Genomic DNA, 23,896 nt, shown 5'->3' on the forward strand with positions numbered 1-23,896 from the left:
ATGCAAAAAATTTTTAACAACAGAACAGTTTATCTTAACTTAAAAAAATGAATAATAATTAATATATAAAGAAAAGCATTGCTTTATTTAACACCTTTACAATTAATAAAAATAGTAACAATTGATTTCTTATTTTTCATGAAAGTTATAAAACGAATTAACTAAAACGTTCAAATTATACAATTTAAATCCTACCATATAGCATTGTATCTTAAGGAACGAAGATACCAGCTATAAACAGAAACATTAAAATGTATTTTTTTGATTATAGTTATATTAAATAACCTATTTTAAGTCCTTTTTTTTTCACATCTGGAAAGAAAACCACATGACATTGTGATATTTTTGACATAGTTGTCATATTACATAAAAAAAAGAAAATTAATAGTTACGTGTGAAAAATAATGCCCGGAATTTTTTTCGAGAATCTATTTGTGCATTAATATGCAATACAAGCTGACATGCTTCAAAAAGAAAAGAAAAAAATGTTGCAATGACAGACTTCCTTGCACAAGTCACGGTGATGACAGGAAGATGGCCGCCAAGCTTCACCGTTTGAGTTGAACCTTCCCTCCTTCTATTCTAACCTCCTTGGTCCAGAACCACCAGCGATGTCCGATTGTATAGCAATGTTATCTGGCAATAGTAGTCTTCATCGTTTGGCGCGAAAGGCTTCTATTCCATTCATATTACCTGTTATGATCGGAAAATTGAAAGCGTATTGTCTGGATTATTGGTACGTATTGTCTGGATTATAGTAGTGAAAATAATGTATTAGTGGGGGAATGGGTTAATTTTCAACTTCTATTTTATTTATTTTCTAAATTTATTTTCGCGTTTTAATGCTAATAATTTTTTATGTTAGCCAAATAATATCTCAGCTGGACCAACGAAGTCGTAGAGAAAGTAATATTCTCTCTTTTCTTCTCTATATAGATTACATCATATAGATATTTTCAGCCATTCACTAACTAAATATTTTTTATTAATAATTAGAATTTGCGTATTTGATGTGAAGTCTGCTGGAATTCACATCAAACGTGGTGGGACTTCGAAATGCAAATTAGTGTTCTTTATACTGTACGAATAAAATATGTAATTTAACTCTCTTACGCAGTCGCAATTAATTTGTTATGTATTATTATTATTTTTTTTAATAAACAAGTGCATAGCCAAAAAAATTAGTAATTTGATAGTTTCTGGTTTCGGATTGTATTGTAATCTAGGAATGAGCAGAAGCACATGTATAAATTCTGCTTCATGGCAGAGATATGGAACATTAATATGATAGTCCTTATACATACATATATCAGATCTGTCGATTTATGGAATCAGATCTGTTGAATGATTAAGACTGAAGCAAAATTTTCAAAGGGCAGATGTTGATTTTATAAGAGTGGAATATATTTTTTAAGTAAAAAATTACAGTGGTTTCTAAAATTAAACTTTATTTTTAGAACTAAGGTATTGATGTTGATTTGTAGTAATGAGCTGCATGACTGAATATGCTCAGAAAACATCATGTTACTAGCAACAGTAATTCTGTACTGTCTGTTGAATTACAATATGATTTAGTGCCAGTAATGTATAAGCGTGGTGTTGCATCACACTTATTAGATTTTCATCTTGGTTTAAAGTAACGTCAATTAATCCTCAATAAACCAGTTTAGTCTTTTTTTTTTTTTTTTTAAGTAAAGAATTATGTGCTATTTGTTATTTCTGTGTTCTAACCTAACATTTTGAAAAAAGGAATTAACATTTAAGACTTGTCTTCTAGAGAACGACATTCAGTTGAGTATTTTGAAAATTTGCGATCCTGGAATCAAGAAGTGCGAGTTGAAAAGGAATGCTCTGGTTTTTTAGGTACTTGCATATTATCGCAGCCACCTTAATAGGAGTTACCAAACTGTGACAACCATGCACATAACAGTTCTTTAGATAACCATATCCATTGTAAGTTGAAATTCGAAAATTTACTGAATTGCCTTTTTCTTCTATTAGTTCTCAAACTCAAGGTGGTTGCACTAATATGTAAGTACCATTTTTTTTATTTGAAAGTGGATAAAAAATGCTAGTGCAACATTAAAACTGTGACAAGCAGATATGCAACTGGTAATGTGATAAACAAAGCATAAATTATAACCATTGGTCATTTATCTAAATAAAGAATGATTCAAATCTTCAAACTTTATACAAATGGTGCAAGTTTGACATAATCTCTGCTTACTTCCATGGTCAATGAGAATGTACCAAAATAATGTGAAGTTCAGACTGGTTCAGTTTTGCTTCAACAAGCTCTCTGATGACCAGAAATTAAACCTAGAAGTTGTCTAGAATGTATTTCAGCAGATCAGATATCCAAGTTTGTATTACTTAATTTTATTTTATACAGTTTTCTGTTGAAAAAGATGTATAGTTAGATATTTGGTTAATCTTCCATAATCGGGATGAGCGCGAAAGTTTTTACTTTGGCGCAATTTTGATTTGGATGTGCTTTCTGACTGTACGTTTTCTTGTGGCAAATGTTAAGTTTTATTCCGGTGATTGTAATGAGTGCAAGTTTAGTTTAGCCAAAAGATTTATTTGAAAAATTTAATTTTGAAATACTGTGTTTGTTTTTAAAAGTGTTACTATTTAATATTTGCAGGAGGTTAAGCTGTTCTTAGTAGAATGTTCAATTTCAGATGACATGAAGTTTATAATTTATGAATGTTTTCATTCAATGTTATTTAGTTAATGTTTTAGGGTAGGTTAATTAAGTTTTTTAGTTTTGTTTATTGCATGTGGCAATCAAGAGATATGGAATGTTTAAAGTTTTGAGTGATATTTGTTGTGTTGAATTCCATGACAATAGTAACCTGTGTATTTTAGTAAGTTTATGATGCATCCATTGAATTTAAATATATTTACTTGGTTGACAATTTTGGAGTTCGAGGAAAGTTTTATACAATTTATTTCAGAAGTTGGTTTAATTCCTTCAATTGAAACTAATGTGGAGTGTCCAAAATGTTCTGTGAAGATGGTTGTTAAGGATTCAAGTAAAAAACTTGGGTGGCAGTGAGTTTGTAAGAATAAGAGTACCAGTTTGACATATAGTGAATTCACCGAATGACACCTTCTTCTATTGAATCAGGACGCCTATGATCACTGGGTCCGTCTACTTCTTTAGCGAACAAAAAAACTAAGTATGGACAGCTGTCTCGGAGAAAGGCCATTCTGTGGTCCTCAGTTAGTGGGCTGGTGGGTCCATTGTCCATTGAAAGGGGACAGGGCTTCAAGGAGCTTTATGCCAATCGCAGTACAAACGAGTGGCAAAATTTATAGCACGTGCTAGCTGAAGTTCTAGGAATATTCTCCCATTATTTCACCAACTCGCGCGCTGCATTTGTAGTTCGAAAAAGTGGCACAAAACAGTATTATGATCAAAACGCAAAAGAATATGCTGCTGTGTTATGTGAAGGAAAATCCCGTTTTTTAAGGCGAAAGTCAATGCAGGAATTTAAATTAGAAATAAAGAGAGATGTGGGATATTATGAGAGCAACGTTAAATAGATAAAGAGTAAATAAATTAAGCTTACTTAAAATATTTTTAGAAATAAACAATTTTAATCATTTAAATTTATAATATGATTGATTAATTTGCATTACAATCTAATAGCAACATTAAAACTATGTTTTCATGCAATTTATTTTGCAGTTAATATTAGAAAAACATTTCTTTAAGTAAGAAATTAGAAAGAAAATATTTCTTTCTTAATGTTTCTTCCTTTCTTTTATTTCCTGTTTCTATGAAAATTATTTTTAGCTATCACACATGCATCAAAATGTTTTATTTTAAATATTTTATTCTGTAATTAACATGAAAGAAAATAATTTTTCAATATAAAATATGTAACCAAAATTATAATAATTTATTCTGTATGTGTGATTAATTCGTATTGCAATTTTTGTCATGTATATATATATATATATTAGAAATACTTTTTTAATATTATATTGCTGTTATTTTTTAATTTCTTATATATGAACTGCTTATTTTAAATATTCTTCCTTCTCAAAAGATTTTATTCTGTGAAAATTATTAAAAGATAGTAATATTATTTTCACGATGGAAGTACTAAAATAAAAATAGTCAATGTAGGTTTCCTACAGTTGAAGTCCTTGTCAAACCAGTGTTTTAACACTTTGACAAAAATTAAATAGAAAACTGTAATAATAATTAATATCTCATTTACAATATAAAAATGAGAACTTCTGCTATGAGCAGTTAATTTTTATTGGTACTTTTCCGTTTTACCGGCGCAGGCGATACAGTCTCCAGTAATGGTACAATTGATGCCAAACAGAATATCCTCGCTTGTAACCTTTTACGCCTCACTTTCAAAATAAGTCACAGCCGTTTCTTATCAGATTGATTGTTTATTTCAATACCTGCTTACAATTACATAGAATTTTTACCAGATAGTTCAATTTATTATGCCCTAAGGCCATTTGCGGTAATTAAGTCAATTAGGATGTAATCACACCGCTCACCTGAAGGCGAAAATATAGAAAAGGCAAAGTCAAGGGTTAAATTCATCAATTCTAAAGAGAATGCTCTAGCAACGTAAAGCACTGTGGTTTTACATAATTTCTGAGTAAGTTATTCGCACGAATTGAAATAATTCTTGCATTTAAACTTATATTCCAAATTAAGATTTAACTTAAAATTAATGTAGATAATTGCTGAGAGAAGATTTTTGTATCATAGTTTACGTGAGATGAGATCACTTGGGGTCAAGTGATATGAACCGACGAATCAAGATGTTGAACCATGAAAGCATAGTAAATTCTTAAATTAATGTCTTTTTACAAATTTATTGTCTGTATTTATTGGCTTTTTACAAAACTTTAAACGATATTAAAATGTTTATATGTTCAAAATAAAAAAAAATTTATTTGTGTATATTGTATGTTGTTGCCAATAAAGTCTGCTTGGCGAGATTTGCGCCGGCGAAATGGAAAAGTTTATTTAATTTATTTTTTAAGTTTGCAAAGGAACAATTTTGTAATACTAATAGATTACAAAAGCACAACAGTCAAAAGTTGTTAATTCGGACACCCATAATCCAGAATGATCTATAATCCGGACCTGAAAGCTTTGACGAATGCGCATGCGCATAGGCGTTTACGCATGCGCGTAAGACCTTTATGGCTGCGCATATGCGTGTGCGCATAATACGTTTACGCATGCGCGTTTAATGTATAACTGACGGTATAAGCTAAAATTATCTAATTATCTATTTCAGTTAATGTTGCAGATTGCCTTGTTCCTTAATCTTCGAATTGGATCCGACTTATTATTTTTTGCAGACTGTTAGAGCAATTTTATAAAAGTAAGCTTGAAGTTTCGATTATGTCAAATAGAATTTCCCGATGCTGGAGTTCCCAAAGGATCTACAAAGCGAAAGTATGTTTCGATATCCATCAAACAAAAAGTGGAATTGCTGCAAAAAAATGGATAAAGGCATATCCTTTGTTTCTCTAACTATTCCGAAATCTGTTTACCAATTTCATGCTGCTCTGTGGCGGGAGGGGGGGGGGGAACGCCGCAGCGCGCAATGAATTGGAAGTTGATCTGTCAGCACCATCCTTATCTTCAGGGCAGATTTTTTTATTATTTGGCTTATAATTCCTTACTAAATGTAGTATTTCATCTCAATGTACTCCGTCTTTGATATGATTTAAATCAAATTCCTCGTCATTATAATTATCTTCCGATTGTGAAGAAAGTGACACAGAGGTTATTGAAAACGAAAAAATTTCGATTGACAAATTAGTCGGTATTCTCGGCACAGCAATTATAGGACTTGAACAGCGGAACTTTGTAACTGAACAAGAAATTATGTCTGTTTATAGAATTAAAGAGAAAGTATTATAACATAAAATGAAGCAACTTGAACAACTTACATTGAAAGAAATGTTTAATAAAGTAAACAAATAAATATTAAGCTTTTTTTTGTAAATTTTGATACCCTTTAGATCATAATTGTTCTTTATTTCATAAATTACGGTTTCATATTTTTAATTTTATAATTTCTGCATGCCATCTTACCAGATTTAAACTGATGATCTATAATCCGGAAAAATCGATAATCCAGAATCGCGGAAGTCCCGACGAGTCCGGATTAACGACTTTTGACTGTATTTCATGAGCAAACCCTTAGTCTTAAAGCATAATATAATAATAACCCTGGACATTTTTTGCAACCTCGGACAGCACTAAAAAAATACTTGTTTTTCCCCTTGCAACTATTTGATCACTTATCAGCTTTGCCTACATTTTATACAATAAAAGATGGACTAACAATGGTTCCAGACAGTTCTAATCTTCTGTGGAGGTAATAACAGGGTTGCCAAGTTACCTGGAAAACCAGGAAAAGTCAAGGAATTTAAATATTTTGGTCAAAATCTGGAAAAGTCGGGGAATTTCATATAGTGATCCTCAAAAAAGTGATTTTTCTTAGAAGCGATCGCTTTCTTGGCAAATAATGTATTGCGTGAGCATCATTCGAGCAGCTAGTGTAGAGCCAATTTTTGCAGCTCCAATCAGATTGTCTTAGAAAGGGAAAGCAAGTTTCCAGCGACTTTGATTTCCAGTAACCTCGAGAATCGAGAGATTTGCAAGCACATGTGCAGTGCATGTTGAATGAAAGAATCTCTACATATAATAAAAGAAAGAGGATGTCTGTGTGTCTTTCGTTGGTGCTGCGCATAAGCTAATAGACCCACGGCTACGAAATTTGGTACATAGGTGCATCTCGAAGCGTTTTTTTTTTTTAAATTCGAATTCAAATTTTTTTATTTTATGTTTTGTGACGAAATCGCGTCATTTTGAGACATAATGGGCTGTAGGAAAGTGAGATTTTACTCTACACACTCCATTTTCACATTGTCACGAAACGTAGGCACTTAGCTATTTTACGAACTTAAAATAAATTTCGTGTTTCAGTGCATCTATTAAATACAAATTTATTTAACAAAGGAAGCTTAAAAACTTTTCAACGAAACTTTTTCTAAAAATGTTTATTTTTAAAAATGTTCAGTTTATTTTTCTTCGATTTTTTGACACATTAAACTTTCATCCTTGCGACTGCTTTCACAAAAAGAATTTTGGAAAAATGATAATATTTTGTATTTAAAAAAAAATTTTAAATGAAGCTTCTGAGTAGACTTCTCACATCTTTAAAAATGTGATTTTGGCAACAATTTTCATGTCTTATTGTTGTTGATAGATTTTTTATGAAATCGCATCATTTTGAATAAATTCATTCTTTTAGAAATATGGGTTTGGCAACAATGTTTCATCATATTTCTTATGTCACTGTTTTGGCATATTTCATTGTGATTTATATATATATATATGATAAATTTTTATTGATGATTTTTTTTTTTTTTTTTTTTTGATAAAGTTGTTCTACAGAGTAAAATTCTGCACGGAATTATATGTTTTTTAAGTTGCTTTAATGTTATTTTTTTGCTTATTTCACTGTTTGTAAGATATTGAAAAGTTTTGCATGATTTTATTTCTTCAACGTAAAGTTGGTTAATTTTTTAATTAGGATAATTAATATTTGTATTAAGGGGTATAGCTTATTTCATTGTAATTTTTTCCTCTTGAAAATATAAGATAAAATATCATTAATTATACAGTCAAAAGTCTTTAATCCGGACTTGTCGGGACTTCGACGATTTCAGATTATCGGTTTTTCCGGATGATAGATCATCAGTTTAAATCTGGTACGATGGCATGCAGAGATTATAAAATTAAAAATATGAAACTGTAATTTATGAAGTAAAGAGCAATTTTGATATAAAGGGTATCAAAATTAAAAAAAAAAAAAAGCTTAATATTTATTTGTTTACTTTATTAAACATTTCTTTCAATGCGTGCATGCGTAAAGCATACATTTACGCATATTCGAAATTAGAAAATTGCAACTAGAAAATTATTTGATGTGTATTCGTGATATTTATAATGACGAGGAATTTGATTTAAATCATATCAAAGACTGAGTACATCGAGATGAAATACTACATTTAGTAAGGAACTATAAGCCGAATAAAATAAAAACATCTGCTCTGAAGACAAGAATAATGCTGACAGAACAACTTCCAGCTCATTGTGCGCCGCAGCGTCCCCCCCCTTCGCAGGGCAGCGGGAAATTAATAAACAGATTTCGGAATGGTTAGAGAAACAAAGGATATGCCTTTATCCATTTTTTTGCAGCAATTCCACTTTTTGTTTGATGGATATCGAAACATACTTTCGCTTTGTAGATCCTTTGGGAACTCCAGCATCGGGAAATTCTATTTGACATAGTCGAAAGTTCAAGCTTACTTTTATAAAATTGCTCTAACAGTCTGCAAAAAATAATAAGTCTGATCCAATTCGAAGATCAAGGAACAACGCAATCTGCAACATTAACTGAAATAGATAATTAGATAATTTTAGCTTATACCGTCAGTTATACATTAAACGCGCATGCGTAAACGTATTATGCGCATGCGCACACGCATATGCGCAGCCATAAAGGTCTTATGCGCATGCGTAAACGCCTATGCGCATTCGTCAAAGCTTTGAGGTCCGGATTATGGGTGTCCGAATTAACAACTTTTGACTGTAGTGCTTTTGTAATCTATTAGTATTAAAAAATTGTTCCTCCAGAATCGGAAATTCTTTTTGACATAATCGAAAGTTTAAGCTTACTTTTATAAAATTGCTTTAACAGTCTGCAAAAAGTAATAAGCAGGATCCAATTAGAAGATTAAAGAACAATGCAATCTGCAACATTAACTGAAATAGATAATTTTAGCTTAGCTTATCCCTTTATCGGGCCCAGGCTATTTATTTTCCAAATTCATATTTTATGTAACTATTAGGGAAAAGTAGCTTGTTTATGACCAAAAATACTATTTTTGGAATTCTGTTGTTGTTGTTGTCTATAATAGGGGTGGTAACATATTTACCACCGCCTGGTTTAAGCAATGGCATTTTGCTAAGTTTTGCAAAAGAAAAAAATCATAATTACAAAAATATCACAAATAAACATGTATTTTTGATGAAAACTATTTATTCTTGATTATTTAAATATACATATAATATAAAATCGATGATTAATATAAAATTGATTACAGATATAAATATAACCAAATGCACTACTTCTACTGATTTTAATTTTAATCTTTATTTATAACACGAAGCAGCACAGAATGGTACATGACATGTTGAACATAACACATTGGTACGTTTCTGATTTACTTTTGTGCTGCAATCTAAGGTAATTTATTTGCACCTTCTGTAACTTTCTTCTCTGACTGGCATGTGTGTTCTAACATTAGTTGTTCGGATTTCCCCTTGGAATAGCATTTTCCTTTTTCGCTGATGCCCAGTTTGATTGCAGTTTTCGTTTTTTACTAGAGAAGCCTCCAATTAGGCTGCGAGCTAGCTACTCTCAACCTAAATTCAAGTCTTTTTCCCAGTGTAAACTTCAGACTGATATAGGTAACCAATTGATGCGTTTGATCTAGCCCAAATCTTATAAACTTTTTTTACAGGCTTCCCTGGCATATATTGCTTCCTTGTGGACCTTCCTTTGAATTTTGCCATTTTTTCATCAATAGATTGAAGTCTGAATATTTTTCTTGAATTTTTATATCTAAATGGGTGATCAAAGAACGCATTTACTGTAATTTGTCAAATTCTGGCACATTTCAAGGGACAGCCTTTTGATTGCCATTGATATGCAAATTTGAAAGGATATTTTTTTAATCTCTTTGCTGGCATAATTGATGAGATTTCTTAATTATTGAAAAAAAGAGTCAGAAGACCAGTACAAATCTAAGGTAATTTATTGATCCCCTTCATAATTAGGATTTCCTAAAAAGCCTGCAGTTCTTGCGTGAGGGAGTCCTTTTTCGGAATCTTCAGGATCTGAAGGCAGTGCAAAATAAAGCTCTACAGCTTCCTCGGTGATTAATGTTTTTTTCTTTTTCTTCAATGTGTTTACCTAAAATAATATTCATTACATTTAATTAGTTACTTATATTTTGAAATCACTTGAACATACATACTGATCAAAATATTACCTTTATAGCATTCTAAAGTAATATTTTAATTCTAATTTCTAAATACATAAATATTTATGTAATTATAAATAAACGCTAAAATATTTTCCATAATATTTATAAAATAATATTAGAAATAATTAATTACTGAAATGCTAATATAAAAGTATTAGATATACAAAGAAATCAAGTACCATGCCAAACAAAATGCTATTTCTAAAGTAAAACATATTAGTAAAACTGTGTTTCGATCAGGCAGTGGTAAATTATTTACTACCTCTAAAATAAAAAAATTCAAATATGTATAAAACAAAATATTTCGCTGTATTTTTTTAAATGCCTAATACAATTTAGCTATCAAACCTTTAAGATACAAAATATATGAATATATAGCTTTTAACGTATTTTTATATATCAATACACAATAAAATAAGAAAAGAGTACGTGCTTACCCTTTCCATTTTGCTTGAAAACTGGATGAATGCAGAAATGTTGCGGTTTACGTGGCCTCTACAGCCACCTATTACAGAAAATGTGAAGCTCTGGTTCCAGAGGAAAATTCCTGATATCGGGCGTTAGTAAATAGTTTTCCGTATGCTGCTAGAAAACAAATTGCTTAGTGGTAAGATATTTACCACCGCCTGTAAAAGGGTTATACCGTCTGTTATACATTAAACGTGCATGCATAAACGTATTACGTGCATGCGTAAAGGTATGTGCATGCCTTAACGCATTATGCGTTGACGCATGTGCAGAAAGTTTGTAGCTTTAAGGTCCGGATTATGGACATCTGGATTAACGACTTTTGACTGTACTTTGGTTTTTAGAATTTTTTGTTTTTTGTATTCTTTTACATTATTTATTGCTCATTTCACTGTTTTTAAGATATTGAAAAGTTTTGAGTTATTTTTTTAGGAAACAAAGCTCTTAACCTCCTTTATACCATTTCAGGTCCGTAGCGGTCCTTATAAGTGCTTATAAGTCCTTATATTTGAAAATAAAATATAAAAGCCCTTATAGGTGCTTACTTTTTCTTTAAAGCCCTTATTTTTTTGTTTTTAGTGCTTATTTTTTACTTTTAGTGGGTTTTTTTTTTCTTTAAATGAATGAACTATTTTTCTCGGTACCAAAGCCGAAACTAAATAAACAACTTTTCTTCCTAATATGAGAATGTCAGATGGTGAATCATACTCCCGGAAATAGCTTTTCCCCTTTCTCTGCATTAACATAACCTTTGGTGTGCACGAAGAGTACAGACAGGTGCTCGTCGTTCTATTGGTCAAAGAAATGCGAAAGCAGTAGAAAATTTCTGTACATTCGGCATTCTTTTCCTCCCACCCAAATACTACACACGTTAGAATTTCTATCAAGATCTTAATAATTTGCATTCTCGTTCCGCTTGGTCAGTTCATATTCGTGTTTATTATGATCGTTATGCTTATATTATGAGCATATGTATGAATGTTTATAACAACATAGTTGCAGTAACTGCTGAAGTATAGTAAACTTTCAAAAATGGTTGTGTTTTAACACAGATTAGCTTTCTAAGGAATAATATTCGGAATGGCTTAAATAAAGGGAAAGTAATCGAATAGTCAAAATAATTTTGTTTTTTTGGCCAATACATTATACAGTACGAAGATTGGGAGGTTCTCCCCTTTCTCCGCAAAATCTCAAATATTGAAACTGTTACAGTTCGCTGCAAAAGAAGCAGTGGACCTTTTTTCTTTTCTTTTTTGTCACTTTCCAATCTGGATTGAATAGGACTAAAAGTTCTGCGGTCTACCAACCCAAGCGAAGAATGATTCCATTCCGGAAATTTAACGCCGTCTGTTGAAAATTAAAATGAAAAACACCCCAGTTATTTAGTTCTTTATTCTCCCAATACCAACAGCTGTTGATTCCAATTGCGTAATATCACGTAGGGAAGAATTATGGCACACGTATTGTGCAATAACGCTTGCCATATTTTGCAGAGATAATTAATTTTGATGTTCTGTCCGAGATTTGCTTATGAACACTTAAAAGAGTTTTACTGTGCTTGCTAAGCAGAATATTTTTCAGCTCCATTGGTTTATTTTTATATGATGCGCATATCGAAATGTCAAAAGCATTTATTTAGCGGAAAAATTTAAAGAGCGGCTACAGTCTACCCTCCCCTTCGCTCCTTTTTTTCAAGTTACGCTCGACTGTCCGAATATTCGCCAATTCCCAAGTATGTGGGTTAGTTAAGCTTTTACTGTTAAAGGATGACTGCATGAAGCAAATTCGTCTTCTGATTTCAGAAATGTTCCTCTTTTTTACTTAAATTACTTTGCTTGCAATATCTGTTAAGGGAAAACTGATATACAACGAAAATTAAGAAAATGTTCAGAATTTAGATTTAAATTATTTAAATATCAATATGAGTGGAAAAATAAATTGTATTTATTATTAGGTTCCAAGTGAATACAATAAATATGCCTTATTATTATTTATTTTCTCTATTTTGAACTGAAATTTCATCATTAAATCTTGTAATATAGTTTAGTTCTGCATAGTTTTTTTTCCCTCTCATTGTAAACTAGTTCTGTAAATTGAACTGTTATTTAAATTTTTTTTTTTTAAAAAAAAAGTACTTACGTATTAACGCAGGCCAAAATTCGCATAAATTGTCAAATTTGGCGACCCTACTTACGGCAACCCTACGTGTTATACGCAGTTTTGTAAAAAGAGCATGTGGAGATTCACAAAATTTTCCTGCATTTTCGTGCAAATTTTTGTAATTTATGAGAAAATAGCAGTGTACATGGATAAAGTCAAGAGTGTGCGCAATGTCATTTTTGTGCAATTCTGGGATGTTTTTTTAAGTAAAAATAAGTCGATGTGTACATGGTTATGGCGAATACGGTTTTCGATCAGTGCTAAAAGCAATAGCCAAAAGATTTCCGCTGAAAAAATAATTCTGCAACTTATTCAAATTCGAAACTGGAAGGGTTTAATTGCTATTTTATATTTTAAAACAAAATAATATAAAAAACTGTATTAAAAATATCTGTAATTAATAAATGTACATTTTCTTTCTATTCATACTTTTTTACTCAAACTTACGAATAGTGCCAACCTGGTAGCGATAATACGTAAGTACCAAAAAAAGTAATTATTTTTCATGGTTGAGGTAATGCTTATTCTCTCTTAATAAATACTGCATTTCTCATATTTTAAATTACAAGTCTAATTTTTAAGGTTATGCAGTTGTGTATGATGTAATTAGACAGGTGCTTATTTTTTTCCTTAAAATGTGCTTGAAAAGTGCTTATAGGTGCTTATTTTTTTAACTAAAATGTGGCTATGAACCCTGCATTTGAGTTCTTAAGATTTTGCAAAGGGAAGTTGGTTAATTTATTTATTAGGATAATTAATATTTTTATTAAGGGATATTGCTTATTTCGTTCTAATTTTGGTATATGTAATAACTTTTGTTTTATGAAGTTGTTCTGCAGAGTAAAATTCTATGCAGTTTTTAAATTTAACACTTGGTGTTCCATTCAGCCATTTTTCCGATACATTTGAAAGCCAGACGAAGGCTGGCAGTAAAGCTGCTAGTTCTTGTATAAAGTAAAATTGGTTTAATCCTAGTATATGGTAGATGCAGGATTTGGCGACATTACGATGAGCACTAAACGGGTCATTTTTGTGTTGGCGACAATTTTCAAGGTCACATCGTATATTAGGATTTTACCACAAAATGTAATATACAGTCAAAAGTCGTTAATCCGGACTCGTCGAGACTTCGGCGATTCCGGATTATAGATCATCAGTTTAAATCTGGTAAGATGGCATGCAGAAATTACAAAATTAAAAATATGAAACCGTAATTTATGAAATAAAGAACAATTATGATCTAAAGGGTATCAAAATTTACAAAAAGAAAAAGCTTAATATTTATTTGTTTGCTTTATTAAACATTCCTTCAATGTAAGTTGCTTCGTTTCATGTGATAATACTTTCTCTTTAATTCTATTAAACAGACATAATTTCTTGTTTAGTTACAAAGTTCTGCTGTTCAAGTCGTATAATTGCTGTGTTGAGAATACCGACTAATTTGTCAATCGAAATGTTTTCGTTTTCAATAACCTCTGGGTCACTTTCTTCACTATCGAAAGCGAATTATAATGACGAGGAACTTGATTTAAATCATATCAAAGACGGAGTACATCGAGATGAAATACTACACTTAGTACGGAATTATAAACCAAATAAAATAAAAACATCTGCCCTGAAGATAAGGATAGTGCTGACAGATCAACTTCCAATCCACCCCGTGAAATTGATAAACAAATTTCGGATTTCAAAACATACTTTCGCTTTGTAGATACAAATTACATATTAGTAAATATATATCGGAAATTCTATTTGACATAATCTTTCTAATCTATCATAATCTAATAATGACGTTTCTGCCCCCCCCCCCTCTGCCGCAGAGCAGCGTGAAATTGATAAACAGATTTCGGATTTCAGAACATACTTTCGCTTTGTAGTAAATATATATCGGAAATTCTATTTGACATAATCGAAAGTTCAAGCTTACTTTTATAAAATTGCTCTAACAGTCTGCAAAAAATAATAAGCCGGATCCAATTCGAAGATTAAGGAACAACGCAATCTGCAACATTAACTGAATTAGATAACTTTAGCTTAGCGTATAACTCCGTTACACATTAAACGCTCATGCGCACAAACATATTCGCAGCCGTAAGGGTCTTACTCGCTCTCGTAAACACCTGTGCGCATGCGTAAACGCGGCGCATGCGCAGAAAGTTTGTAGCTTTGAGGTCCGGATTATAGATCATTCCGGATTATGGGTGTCCGAATTAACGACTTTTGACTGTATATATATATATATAAATGCCTTATTTGTCATTTTGCAGTAAAATAAAAAAAAAAAATAGTAATCAGTCATCTAGGCTAACCATTTAATATAATTATGTTCGCGAAAATATTGTGTTGGTTGTTGTAATTCAGTATTTAATCTTTGAGAAATTTACCTTAATGTTGTTTGTATCATTTAATGTGGCTTCTTTTGTCAAATTTATTTATTATTAGTTAATAATACTTTCAAATTTCAGGATATTTCTCTGTCATACTCCTAAAACTAATTCTGGCAGTATGATGACATACCATTTTGAAATATAAATGCACATAATTTTTGGTTATGTATGCTGCTGAATAAATAAAAAATTACTTGGATTTATTTAAAAATATCATTAAATAAATTTCTTTCTTTTGTTTAACTGCAAAATGTTTGTATAAAAAGACATTTTTTGGACAGACACGTATTGGGCAGATTTTAATCTCGGTCTTCAGTGGAGATAACAACTCCTATTGTAATTATAATAGTCATGCTTTGGGGATAAGTCATGTGTAATAGGCACATTTTTGTGTTTTCAAGTGGTATCATAATTAATTTGCCTCTCAGCATAGCCAATGCTCACTACGTAGATAGACTGGAATTTTCTTAAAACACACCTGGAAAACCCAGAAAAGTAAGGGAATTTCATTCTCCTGTTTGAGTGGCCACCTTGTAATAGTCATGAAAAACTTGGCTATCAATATTCTCTTGTGTACTTGTGTTCTCAGATATACCGATCACATTGCGAGGTTTCACTATATTTAAATATAAATGAATTTCACATTAGAGAGATTTTTAATTAAGATATACAGTACAAAGTCCGTAATTTGGACTCGTCGGGACTTCGGCGATTCTGGATTAAGGGTTTTTTAGGATTATAGATCATCAATTTAAATCTGGTAAGATGGCATGCAGAAGTTATGCAATTAAAAATGTGTAATTAAATGAAAATGAATGAATGAAATGAAATGAAAATTAATTTATTAATCCGAATTAAAAATATATCGTAATTTATGAAATAAAGAGCAATTATGATCTAAAGGGTATCAAAATTTACAAAAAAAAAAAAAGAGCTTAATATTTATTTGTTTACTTTATTAAACATTTCTTTCAAAGTAGTGTAAGTTGCTTCGTTTTTTGTGCTAAACGCGCATGCGTAAAGCATATAAAAAAAAAGTTTGTGACTTTGAGGTCCGGATTATAGATCATTCTGGATAATGGACATCTGGATTACAGACTTTGTACTGTATTAATGCTATGAATGTTTTACATTCTATTGCAGACTTTTTGTCATGGGCAATTCCCAAATTGTTAAATCCATAGAATATCAAAAAAGGATTTAAAAATTAAACTAGTATTTCATTGGCGTCTTAAGAAATATAGAACTATCTAAACTTACACAATCTGAAATCAGCACGTGTGCTAGATTTGGCACTTTTGTGCATTCATTTTCCCTGCAATTTTTTGCGGTCCTCAAAACGGAATAGTACCAATAATAATTTCACAAATTTCCTTCCCTCCCATATATGTTCATAAGCAATGTTAGTTATATCGGTAAAAAAAAAGAAATATTCTAATTTTTCTTTTTATACATCACATAAGCAAAAATTTGAAATTTATATGTCGGGGAAAATTTCTGATGTGCGACAAAGTGTATATTTTAAATTTGATTTGAAAAGAACGTGAATGTGTAAAATTACTAAAATGCTCTATATGTATTTGAATTTAATTTTTATTTATAAATAAAAGATGAGTTTTAAGAAGGTGATCATAAAAAATTTTCTGAAATATAAACTGTACAGTTACAGTGAAAAAATTCTGAAATTTTTGAACAACAACGCCCTTTTTTTCCTGCACAAGTTGATCAGCTCATTATAAAACTGTAAATGATGTTAGAAGAATACACATATGGCAACAATTGCCAGTGTAAAACATATGCAAAGAACAGTATTATAAAGGAACTATGACATGAGTGAGAGGAGGGAGAAAAACTTATTGGAATTACATTTTCAATGTGGCCACCTTCACAGATGATAATGATTGCATGTGCAAGATTGTTGACAACAATGATAAACGTAGCATTGCAGGAGGAATTTGTATAACTTCGCATTTTATGGCATCTTTCAATTCTGACAAGTCTTGTGGATTTGATGCGCACATCTTATATTTCAGATAACCCCAGAAACTAAAAATTCATGGGAATGAGTTCGGGGAGGGGCACAAATCTGCAAAGTTACAGACCACTTTATCACTGAAGTACTGTTGCAGCACTTGCCCGACACATTCGGCTACATGTTGAGGAGCACCATCTTGCATCCATACAAAGTCATTAATGACATTCTGCTACTGAAATTATGTAATTCTCAAACATTGTTGTATACTGAGTACTTGTGATGCAGCACATTTTTATACCCGAGGAATTGACCTCTTCAAAGAAATACAGCTAAAAATGAATTTTCTTCTGATGCCACACAGTCACTTTAAAAATGCTGTTGCCATAACGTGAGGATTTTCATCTGCCCGATGAATGCGGTTTGTGGAGTTTACTTTCCCAGTTAAGGAAAAAAGTCCATTGCTTTTCTTTGCAAATGTTTTGCAGCACTATTTATCATCATATGTGTATTCTTTGCATGCTTTTTATGCATTTTCTCAATGCACTGATTGATCAGTTTGTGGATGAAAAACGTCGATGTTGCCATTCAAGAATTTTGAAATTGTTTCACTGTAACCTTAATTGCAAAAACTTTGTTGTTTTAAATCATCACAATATCGAGTGCATACCTTCAAATAACAGTATCTGAAATTTCTTTTTGATTGTCTGAATGGATAGATCACTAAAGGTTCATATATCAAAGAAGTTTTTTATGACCACCGTGTATATAGCATAATTACTAACTTTTTATAGGCCCAAGTAACGTAGACAAAATGCCGTTCCTTTAAAACCATATTACTACTAATTTATGAAATTATAATTTTAAATGTTTCTATTATTTCTCTCTACTATTATACATCTTGATAAATAATTTTTAATAATTGTGATTCTAAGTTATGATACTTGTCGGTTTTAAAGGTGACCAGATGCTATGGAAGAAAATATTGCCACGTTAAGGCAGCATTCCCGTCGCCCCCCCCCAAAAAAAAATTCACAATAAATAATGGAATTTCAATTGTCAAAAAAAAAAAAAAAAAAAATGCTTACCCCCAAAAATACAAGTTATAATTTAACAGTTGTAATTTGTTTTTCATGTGACCCTAGGAATGTGATGACAGTAAACTCTTATTGCTGATTTGCCCATTATATCTGCATATAGCATCTGCAGCACTAAATAATTTAATTTCATGCCCATTTTTGCAAATTTGGATTTTAGGGTAAAATACACTTTTCTTGAAAAAATGCAATAACTACATTTTTGTGCGATGCTGAATCAAAAATTGTTGAAATATTGAGTCTGAAAAGGGTGGAAGTTTTCATAGGTCTTATTACTTTGTTTAGGTTGTGTATATGGGTTTGCTATAACATTTGACAATAAATGATGCCAAACTTTGCAATTGATTGCTAATTCCCAATAAAACCGATAAGTATCGACATTTTTGCTATTATGCATTTTACTTCACATGCTGTAACTACTGTTTTATTTTTGCAGTTTCGGGGCAAATTCTTTAGAAGTTACAATAATTTGAAGAAATCCAAGCCAAAGCAAATATGAATAAAAATCAAATCACTAAAGTGATGCCTAAGCATGATTCTGCAGAAAGTAATATTGGTGGTATAATTAATAATATGCTAGAGCATGAGCATCAGTCTGCAAAAGAAAGTGTTGGTGTTATAATAACTGATGAGATGATACAAGAAGAAATAAATTTAGAAAACAAAGCAATTGCAGAGGAAAAACGTTTGCAAGAAAAGATTTTAGAAGAGGAAAAGAAAAGAAATGAAGAGCAGTGCTTTAAACGACTGCATCTTTTGCTCAGCAAAAGCAGTATATATGCACAGTTTATGGCTGAGAAATTGCAAAAACATGAGCGAACTGAGAAAAAAAAGGAACAGAGAAAACTGAAGTCATTGAATGATGAGAAACGTTTAAATGATATTTCTTTGAAACGTAGCAAAACTGCTAAAGGTGGTAACAAAAAAATTAAGTGTAATGTGGTTGATGTTTATAAGAAAGAAAATATGGCATCAATGGAGTTTCAGGAATGCAATGATAAAAATCAGAAAGCATCAGCTAATGAAGATTACTCAAATTATGAACACCCAAAGTTATTTTCTGGAGGAACCATGCGTGGATATCAAATAGAAGGTTATGAATGGCTCATAACACTGTTTGAAAATGGAGTCAATGGGATTTTAGCAGATGAGATGGGTCTTGGTAAGACGATTCAATGCATAGCTTTTATTGCAAATATGATTGAAAAAGGTCTTGATGGGCCTTTTTTTATATGTGGTCCTTTGAGTACTTTACCTAATTGGTTTTCTGAATTTAAAAGATTTACACCTGACATTCCTGTTATTTTGTATCATGGACAAAAATCAGAGAGAGAAACTCTGAGGAAGCGTTTTTGTAAACCAGTTAAATGCTCAAGTTTCATGTGTTGTCCAGTAGTAATCACCTCATTCCAAATTGCACTTATTGATTGCTCTAAACTTCGTTCTGTACGATGGAAATTACTTGTAATTGATGAAGCTCACAGAATTAAAAATTTTCAATGTAAACTTGTTATGGCTTTAAAGCAGTTCTATTCTGTTCACAGATTACTTTTGACTGGAACTCCATTGCAAAATAATTTGAGTGAATTGTGGTCTTTATTAAATTTTATTCTTCCAGAAATTTTTGATGATTTAAATGTGTTCCGGTCGTGGTTTGACATCAATCGTCTTAAAAGTAATGGCGCAACAGCAGAAATTGTTGCTCAAGAACAAGAAAAACAAATAGTTTCTACTATTCATGAAATTCTTAACCCTTTCCTTTTGAGAAGGACCAAAGCAGATGTTCAGTTAAAGCTACCTCCTAAAAAAGAAGTAATAGTACATGCTCCTTTAAGTAGGTTGCAGCAAAAATATTATGCAGATGTATTAAATAACACAATAAGAAAAGCTGTTGAAAAACCTACAGTTATTGAGGTTGGACCGAAAAGAATTCGGAAAGCCATAAACTATTGTGAGCTAAATTCTAACAAGGATATTTTTTATACAGAAGAAAATATGCATAATATTATTTCTGTTAAAGAAGAAATTTGTCGTCCTTCCACAAGTTCATCTTATTTTGATACAACTTTAAATGATGTCAATGTAAATATTCGTAATCAGATGATGATATTGCGAAAGATTTGTGGTCATCCATACTTAATCTCGTATCCCTTAACTTATGATTTTCAATATAAAATTGATGAAGATCTAGTGAAAAGTAGTGGTAAGCTTATGATGTTAGATATTATGTTGTCAGAACTTAAAAAGAGAGGCCATAAGGTTTTGGTGTTTACACAGTTTGTTTCTATGCTTAATATATTACAAGACTATTGCTTTCTGCGTGGATATAAATATAACAGTTTATATGGCAGCATGAATCTACTAGATCGAGAAAAAGAAATAAATGAGTTTAATAATGATCCTAATTCATTTTTATTTCTTATTAGCACTAGAGCTGGTGGTTTAGGAATCAATCTTGTTGCAGCTGATACTGTTATTATATATGATTCAGACTGGAATCCTCAATGTGATCTGCAAGCCCAAGATCGATGCCATCGTATTGGGCAGGATAAACCAGTTATAGTGTATCGTCTAGTTACTCCAAACACTATTGATGAACACATGGTTTCTACAGCTGACAGTAAACGAAAACTGGAGAAAGTAATCATAAAAAAGGGTCGCTTTGCTTCTAAAGATTTTTTAAATAGAGCCACTGGAAGACTAACCAAAGAAGAAATTATTGAACTTTTAGAATCATCTGATGTAACTAAATTTAAAGAATTTGATGAAAATAATATAATTTCGCCTGAAGATTTGAATAAACTGTTAGACAGAAGCGATATGAACTTATCATCTGAAGATATGAAGAAATGATAGTGCAAATGTTATAGGAAAAAAGGATTATTATTATCCAATTGTTCCAATTCTTGAACTATTTTAAATCTGTAAATACCAAGAACAATATGTATTTTTTTAGCATTATATTTAACCCAGAATTATTTGTCAAAGCTGTTAAAATTTCATTTAAATGAATTCAGAATTGGGTAAAGGACAGTATGTTTATTTGATATTTTTAGTGTTTAGATAGCCATCTAAAATAGTTTAAACTGATTTTCTTGAACCATTTATATTTTTTATTTTTAAATGCAATAGTACAAAGTCTGGAATTCAGAATTATCAAATATCCGGACCGTCATATGGAAGAAGAAAGAATATAAGTAAAAAGCCTCTTATACAGGCTAGGAACATAAAGTATTATACTAAACAGAAGGACATTGTTCTAAAAATTGCAAATAACTGAGATTCATGCACATTCATTGCAAACACCTGCTGGCTAGGAAGTCACAATGACTATTCTTTCTTCGATGTTACATCAGTGTGTAGCAAGATCACACTTTGTACCCTTGAATAGTTAAGGGGAGTTAGCATAGCATTTTTCTATCTGGCTAAACAATAAGTGTTACCATATTTACATGTCATCTTATTAGATTTGAACTAGGATTTAAAGTATAGAATTTCAGAAGTTCTAATTATTCCGGATCTCAAACTTTGTACTGCATCGTTAAGAATTAATTGTAATATTTTGTTCAGAAATATGGCACCCTCTATGTATCTCATATGCACAGAATTATATTTTATTTTTCAGAGAAAATTATTTGACTATTATTTATCTTGATTTTTATTGTGAAGGATCCTGATTGTTTCTTCTCACTTATTTTCAGTGTGAGTTATGTAATTTAACCATTCAGTATATTCACTTGTATTTTCAACAGAAATTAATATTATGTGCTTGTTTAGCACTTTATTATTTTGTTTAAAGTTATTTCTAATTTATCTAAAATTTCTAATTCAAAATACCAAAGCATTAGAATTAAAATGTTATATTTCAGGATTGATTTGCTTTTATATAATATGTAAATCTGTATCCATACTGCTTGCAGTTATTATTCCACTTGCTTATAGCACAGTTCATTTAAATGTAACCCTCTCCCCCAAATGACATGAACATGCCCGTATTGAAGAATAAATATAATTCTGTATTAATCTTGTTGATCATGGCACATGAATCATCAAGCTGAAGAGTGAAAAATGCTTTTCATAATATTAGTATTTTACTGAAGATATGTTAATCTTTATCACAAATATCAGTCTCTTCAAAGATATAAAGTTTTAATCTGAATGTAACAAATTAAACTATTAAATCCATACCATAATTTAGCATGTCCATGTCCAGTGTGTATCAAATAATGATTGTTTTAATGTGGGTGCTAAATAATTATTTTTAATAATAGAGTTGTATTACTTTAAATGCTACAAGTTTTAATTATTCATTTAAAATTGCTAAATTTTTTAATATGTAACTTTAAAATATTTTCATAGCAGCTATTAAGTTAAATGTTTTACTCTTTCTCCATCTGACTTTTGCTAGATTTGGTTTATAGATTAAATATATCAATGGAAAAAAGAAAATTTATTATATTGACAAAAATGCTTAAAGAAGTATGTTCCATATTCTCTAGAAAACAGAGATAATTTGTATTCATTTATGTACATTTTTATATCAAATAAATTTAAAGATGTGATATTATTGCCTTCTAAATTTGAGAGTATCATCCACATTACAGGGTTTGTACGGTCCTTAAGAGTCCTTAGATTTTTTGGAATCAGTTTCTGGTCCTTAAAAGTCCTTAATTTTGGCCAAAATCAGCAGAAGGTCCTTAATTTTAATCATCTGAAATTTCTGTCTCTTTTTAGGACTGCCATTTAAGAATATTTTTGGTGATTCACTGATGTATATATATATATATAATGTTGTATGATCTTAAATTCATTTAGTGCGAAGACAAGTTACCACTACTTGCGCAATTGCTGGAAAGTAAGTTAATAATAATTTATTTACTAAAAAATATTGATGAATTGATTATATTATCTTCTAAGTTTAATTATAGTAGGATTATCTTAAAAGAGTGAATCCATACTAGTAAGTTATATTGTGAAAGATGTTTTGAAGTAACTTGAAAGTAAAATGTTAAAAATGTTTTAACGAAGACAGGAATTAAATCATGAATAACAAAATTTCAATGTAAAAGGAATAAATTAAAGGCAAGAATTAAATTAAATGCATGTAATCATTGTCATTGATCGGAAATTAATTGACTTTTCAAGGGGAACAAACCAACTCCCGTTCAATGAACAATAATTAATAAATAAATACGAAGGTGTTTTGTCTTTACTCGAGCAATAAGGCTAAGCCAAACTGGCAATTCAAGTCAGGCTTTTACATTGAAATTTTGTTATTCATGATTTAATTCCTGTCCCCATTAAAACATTTTTAACATTTTACTTTCAAGTTACTTCAAAACATCTTTCACAATATAACTTACTAGTGTGGATTCACTCTTTTAAGATAATCCTACTATAATTAAACTTAGAAGATAATATAATCAATTCATCAATATTTTTTAGTAAATAAATTTTATATACAGTGGTGGCCGAAATTGTGGACACTTTTGGAAATTTTTATGTCTTTGAACTTTGTATGCTTATAGAAAATGTTACGTTTCGCAAAATGCAAACTTGTATATATCATTTTAAAGAGAATTTATTACTGAATTCAATACAAAACACAAAATTCAATTATTTGCAATACAAAAAAAAAGTTATATGTACTTTAATATAAATAAAAAACACAGTTATGAAATGGTTTGTAA

At 30.7% G+C, this 23,896-nt stretch overlaps 1 protein-coding gene across 1 annotated transcript; it reads left to right on the forward strand.

The window, feature by feature from the left end:
• The first annotated feature begins 489 nt into the window (after positions 1–489).
• On the forward strand, positions 490–22,768 carry LOC146997381 (lymphoid-specific helicase-like). Its single transcript, XM_085817513.1, has 2 exons — positions 490–736; positions 18,643–22,768. The coding sequence occupies exon 2, from the start codon at positions 18,702–18,704 to the stop codon at positions 21,057–21,059; it is 2,358 nt and encodes a 785-aa protein (XP_085673639.1). The 5' UTR covers positions 490–736; positions 18,643–18,701; the 3' UTR covers positions 21,060–22,768.
• The last annotated feature ends 1,128 nt before the right edge of the window (positions 22,769–23,896 follow it).

The sequence above is a fragment of the Stegodyphus dumicola genome, chromosome 5 (genome assembly GCF_044657685.1).
Source record: "Stegodyphus dumicola isolate Sdum_Otavi_A_Nest chromosome 5, ASM4465768v1".
Classification (NCBI taxonomy): domain Eukaryota; kingdom Metazoa; phylum Arthropoda; class Arachnida; order Araneae; family Eresidae; genus Stegodyphus; species Stegodyphus dumicola.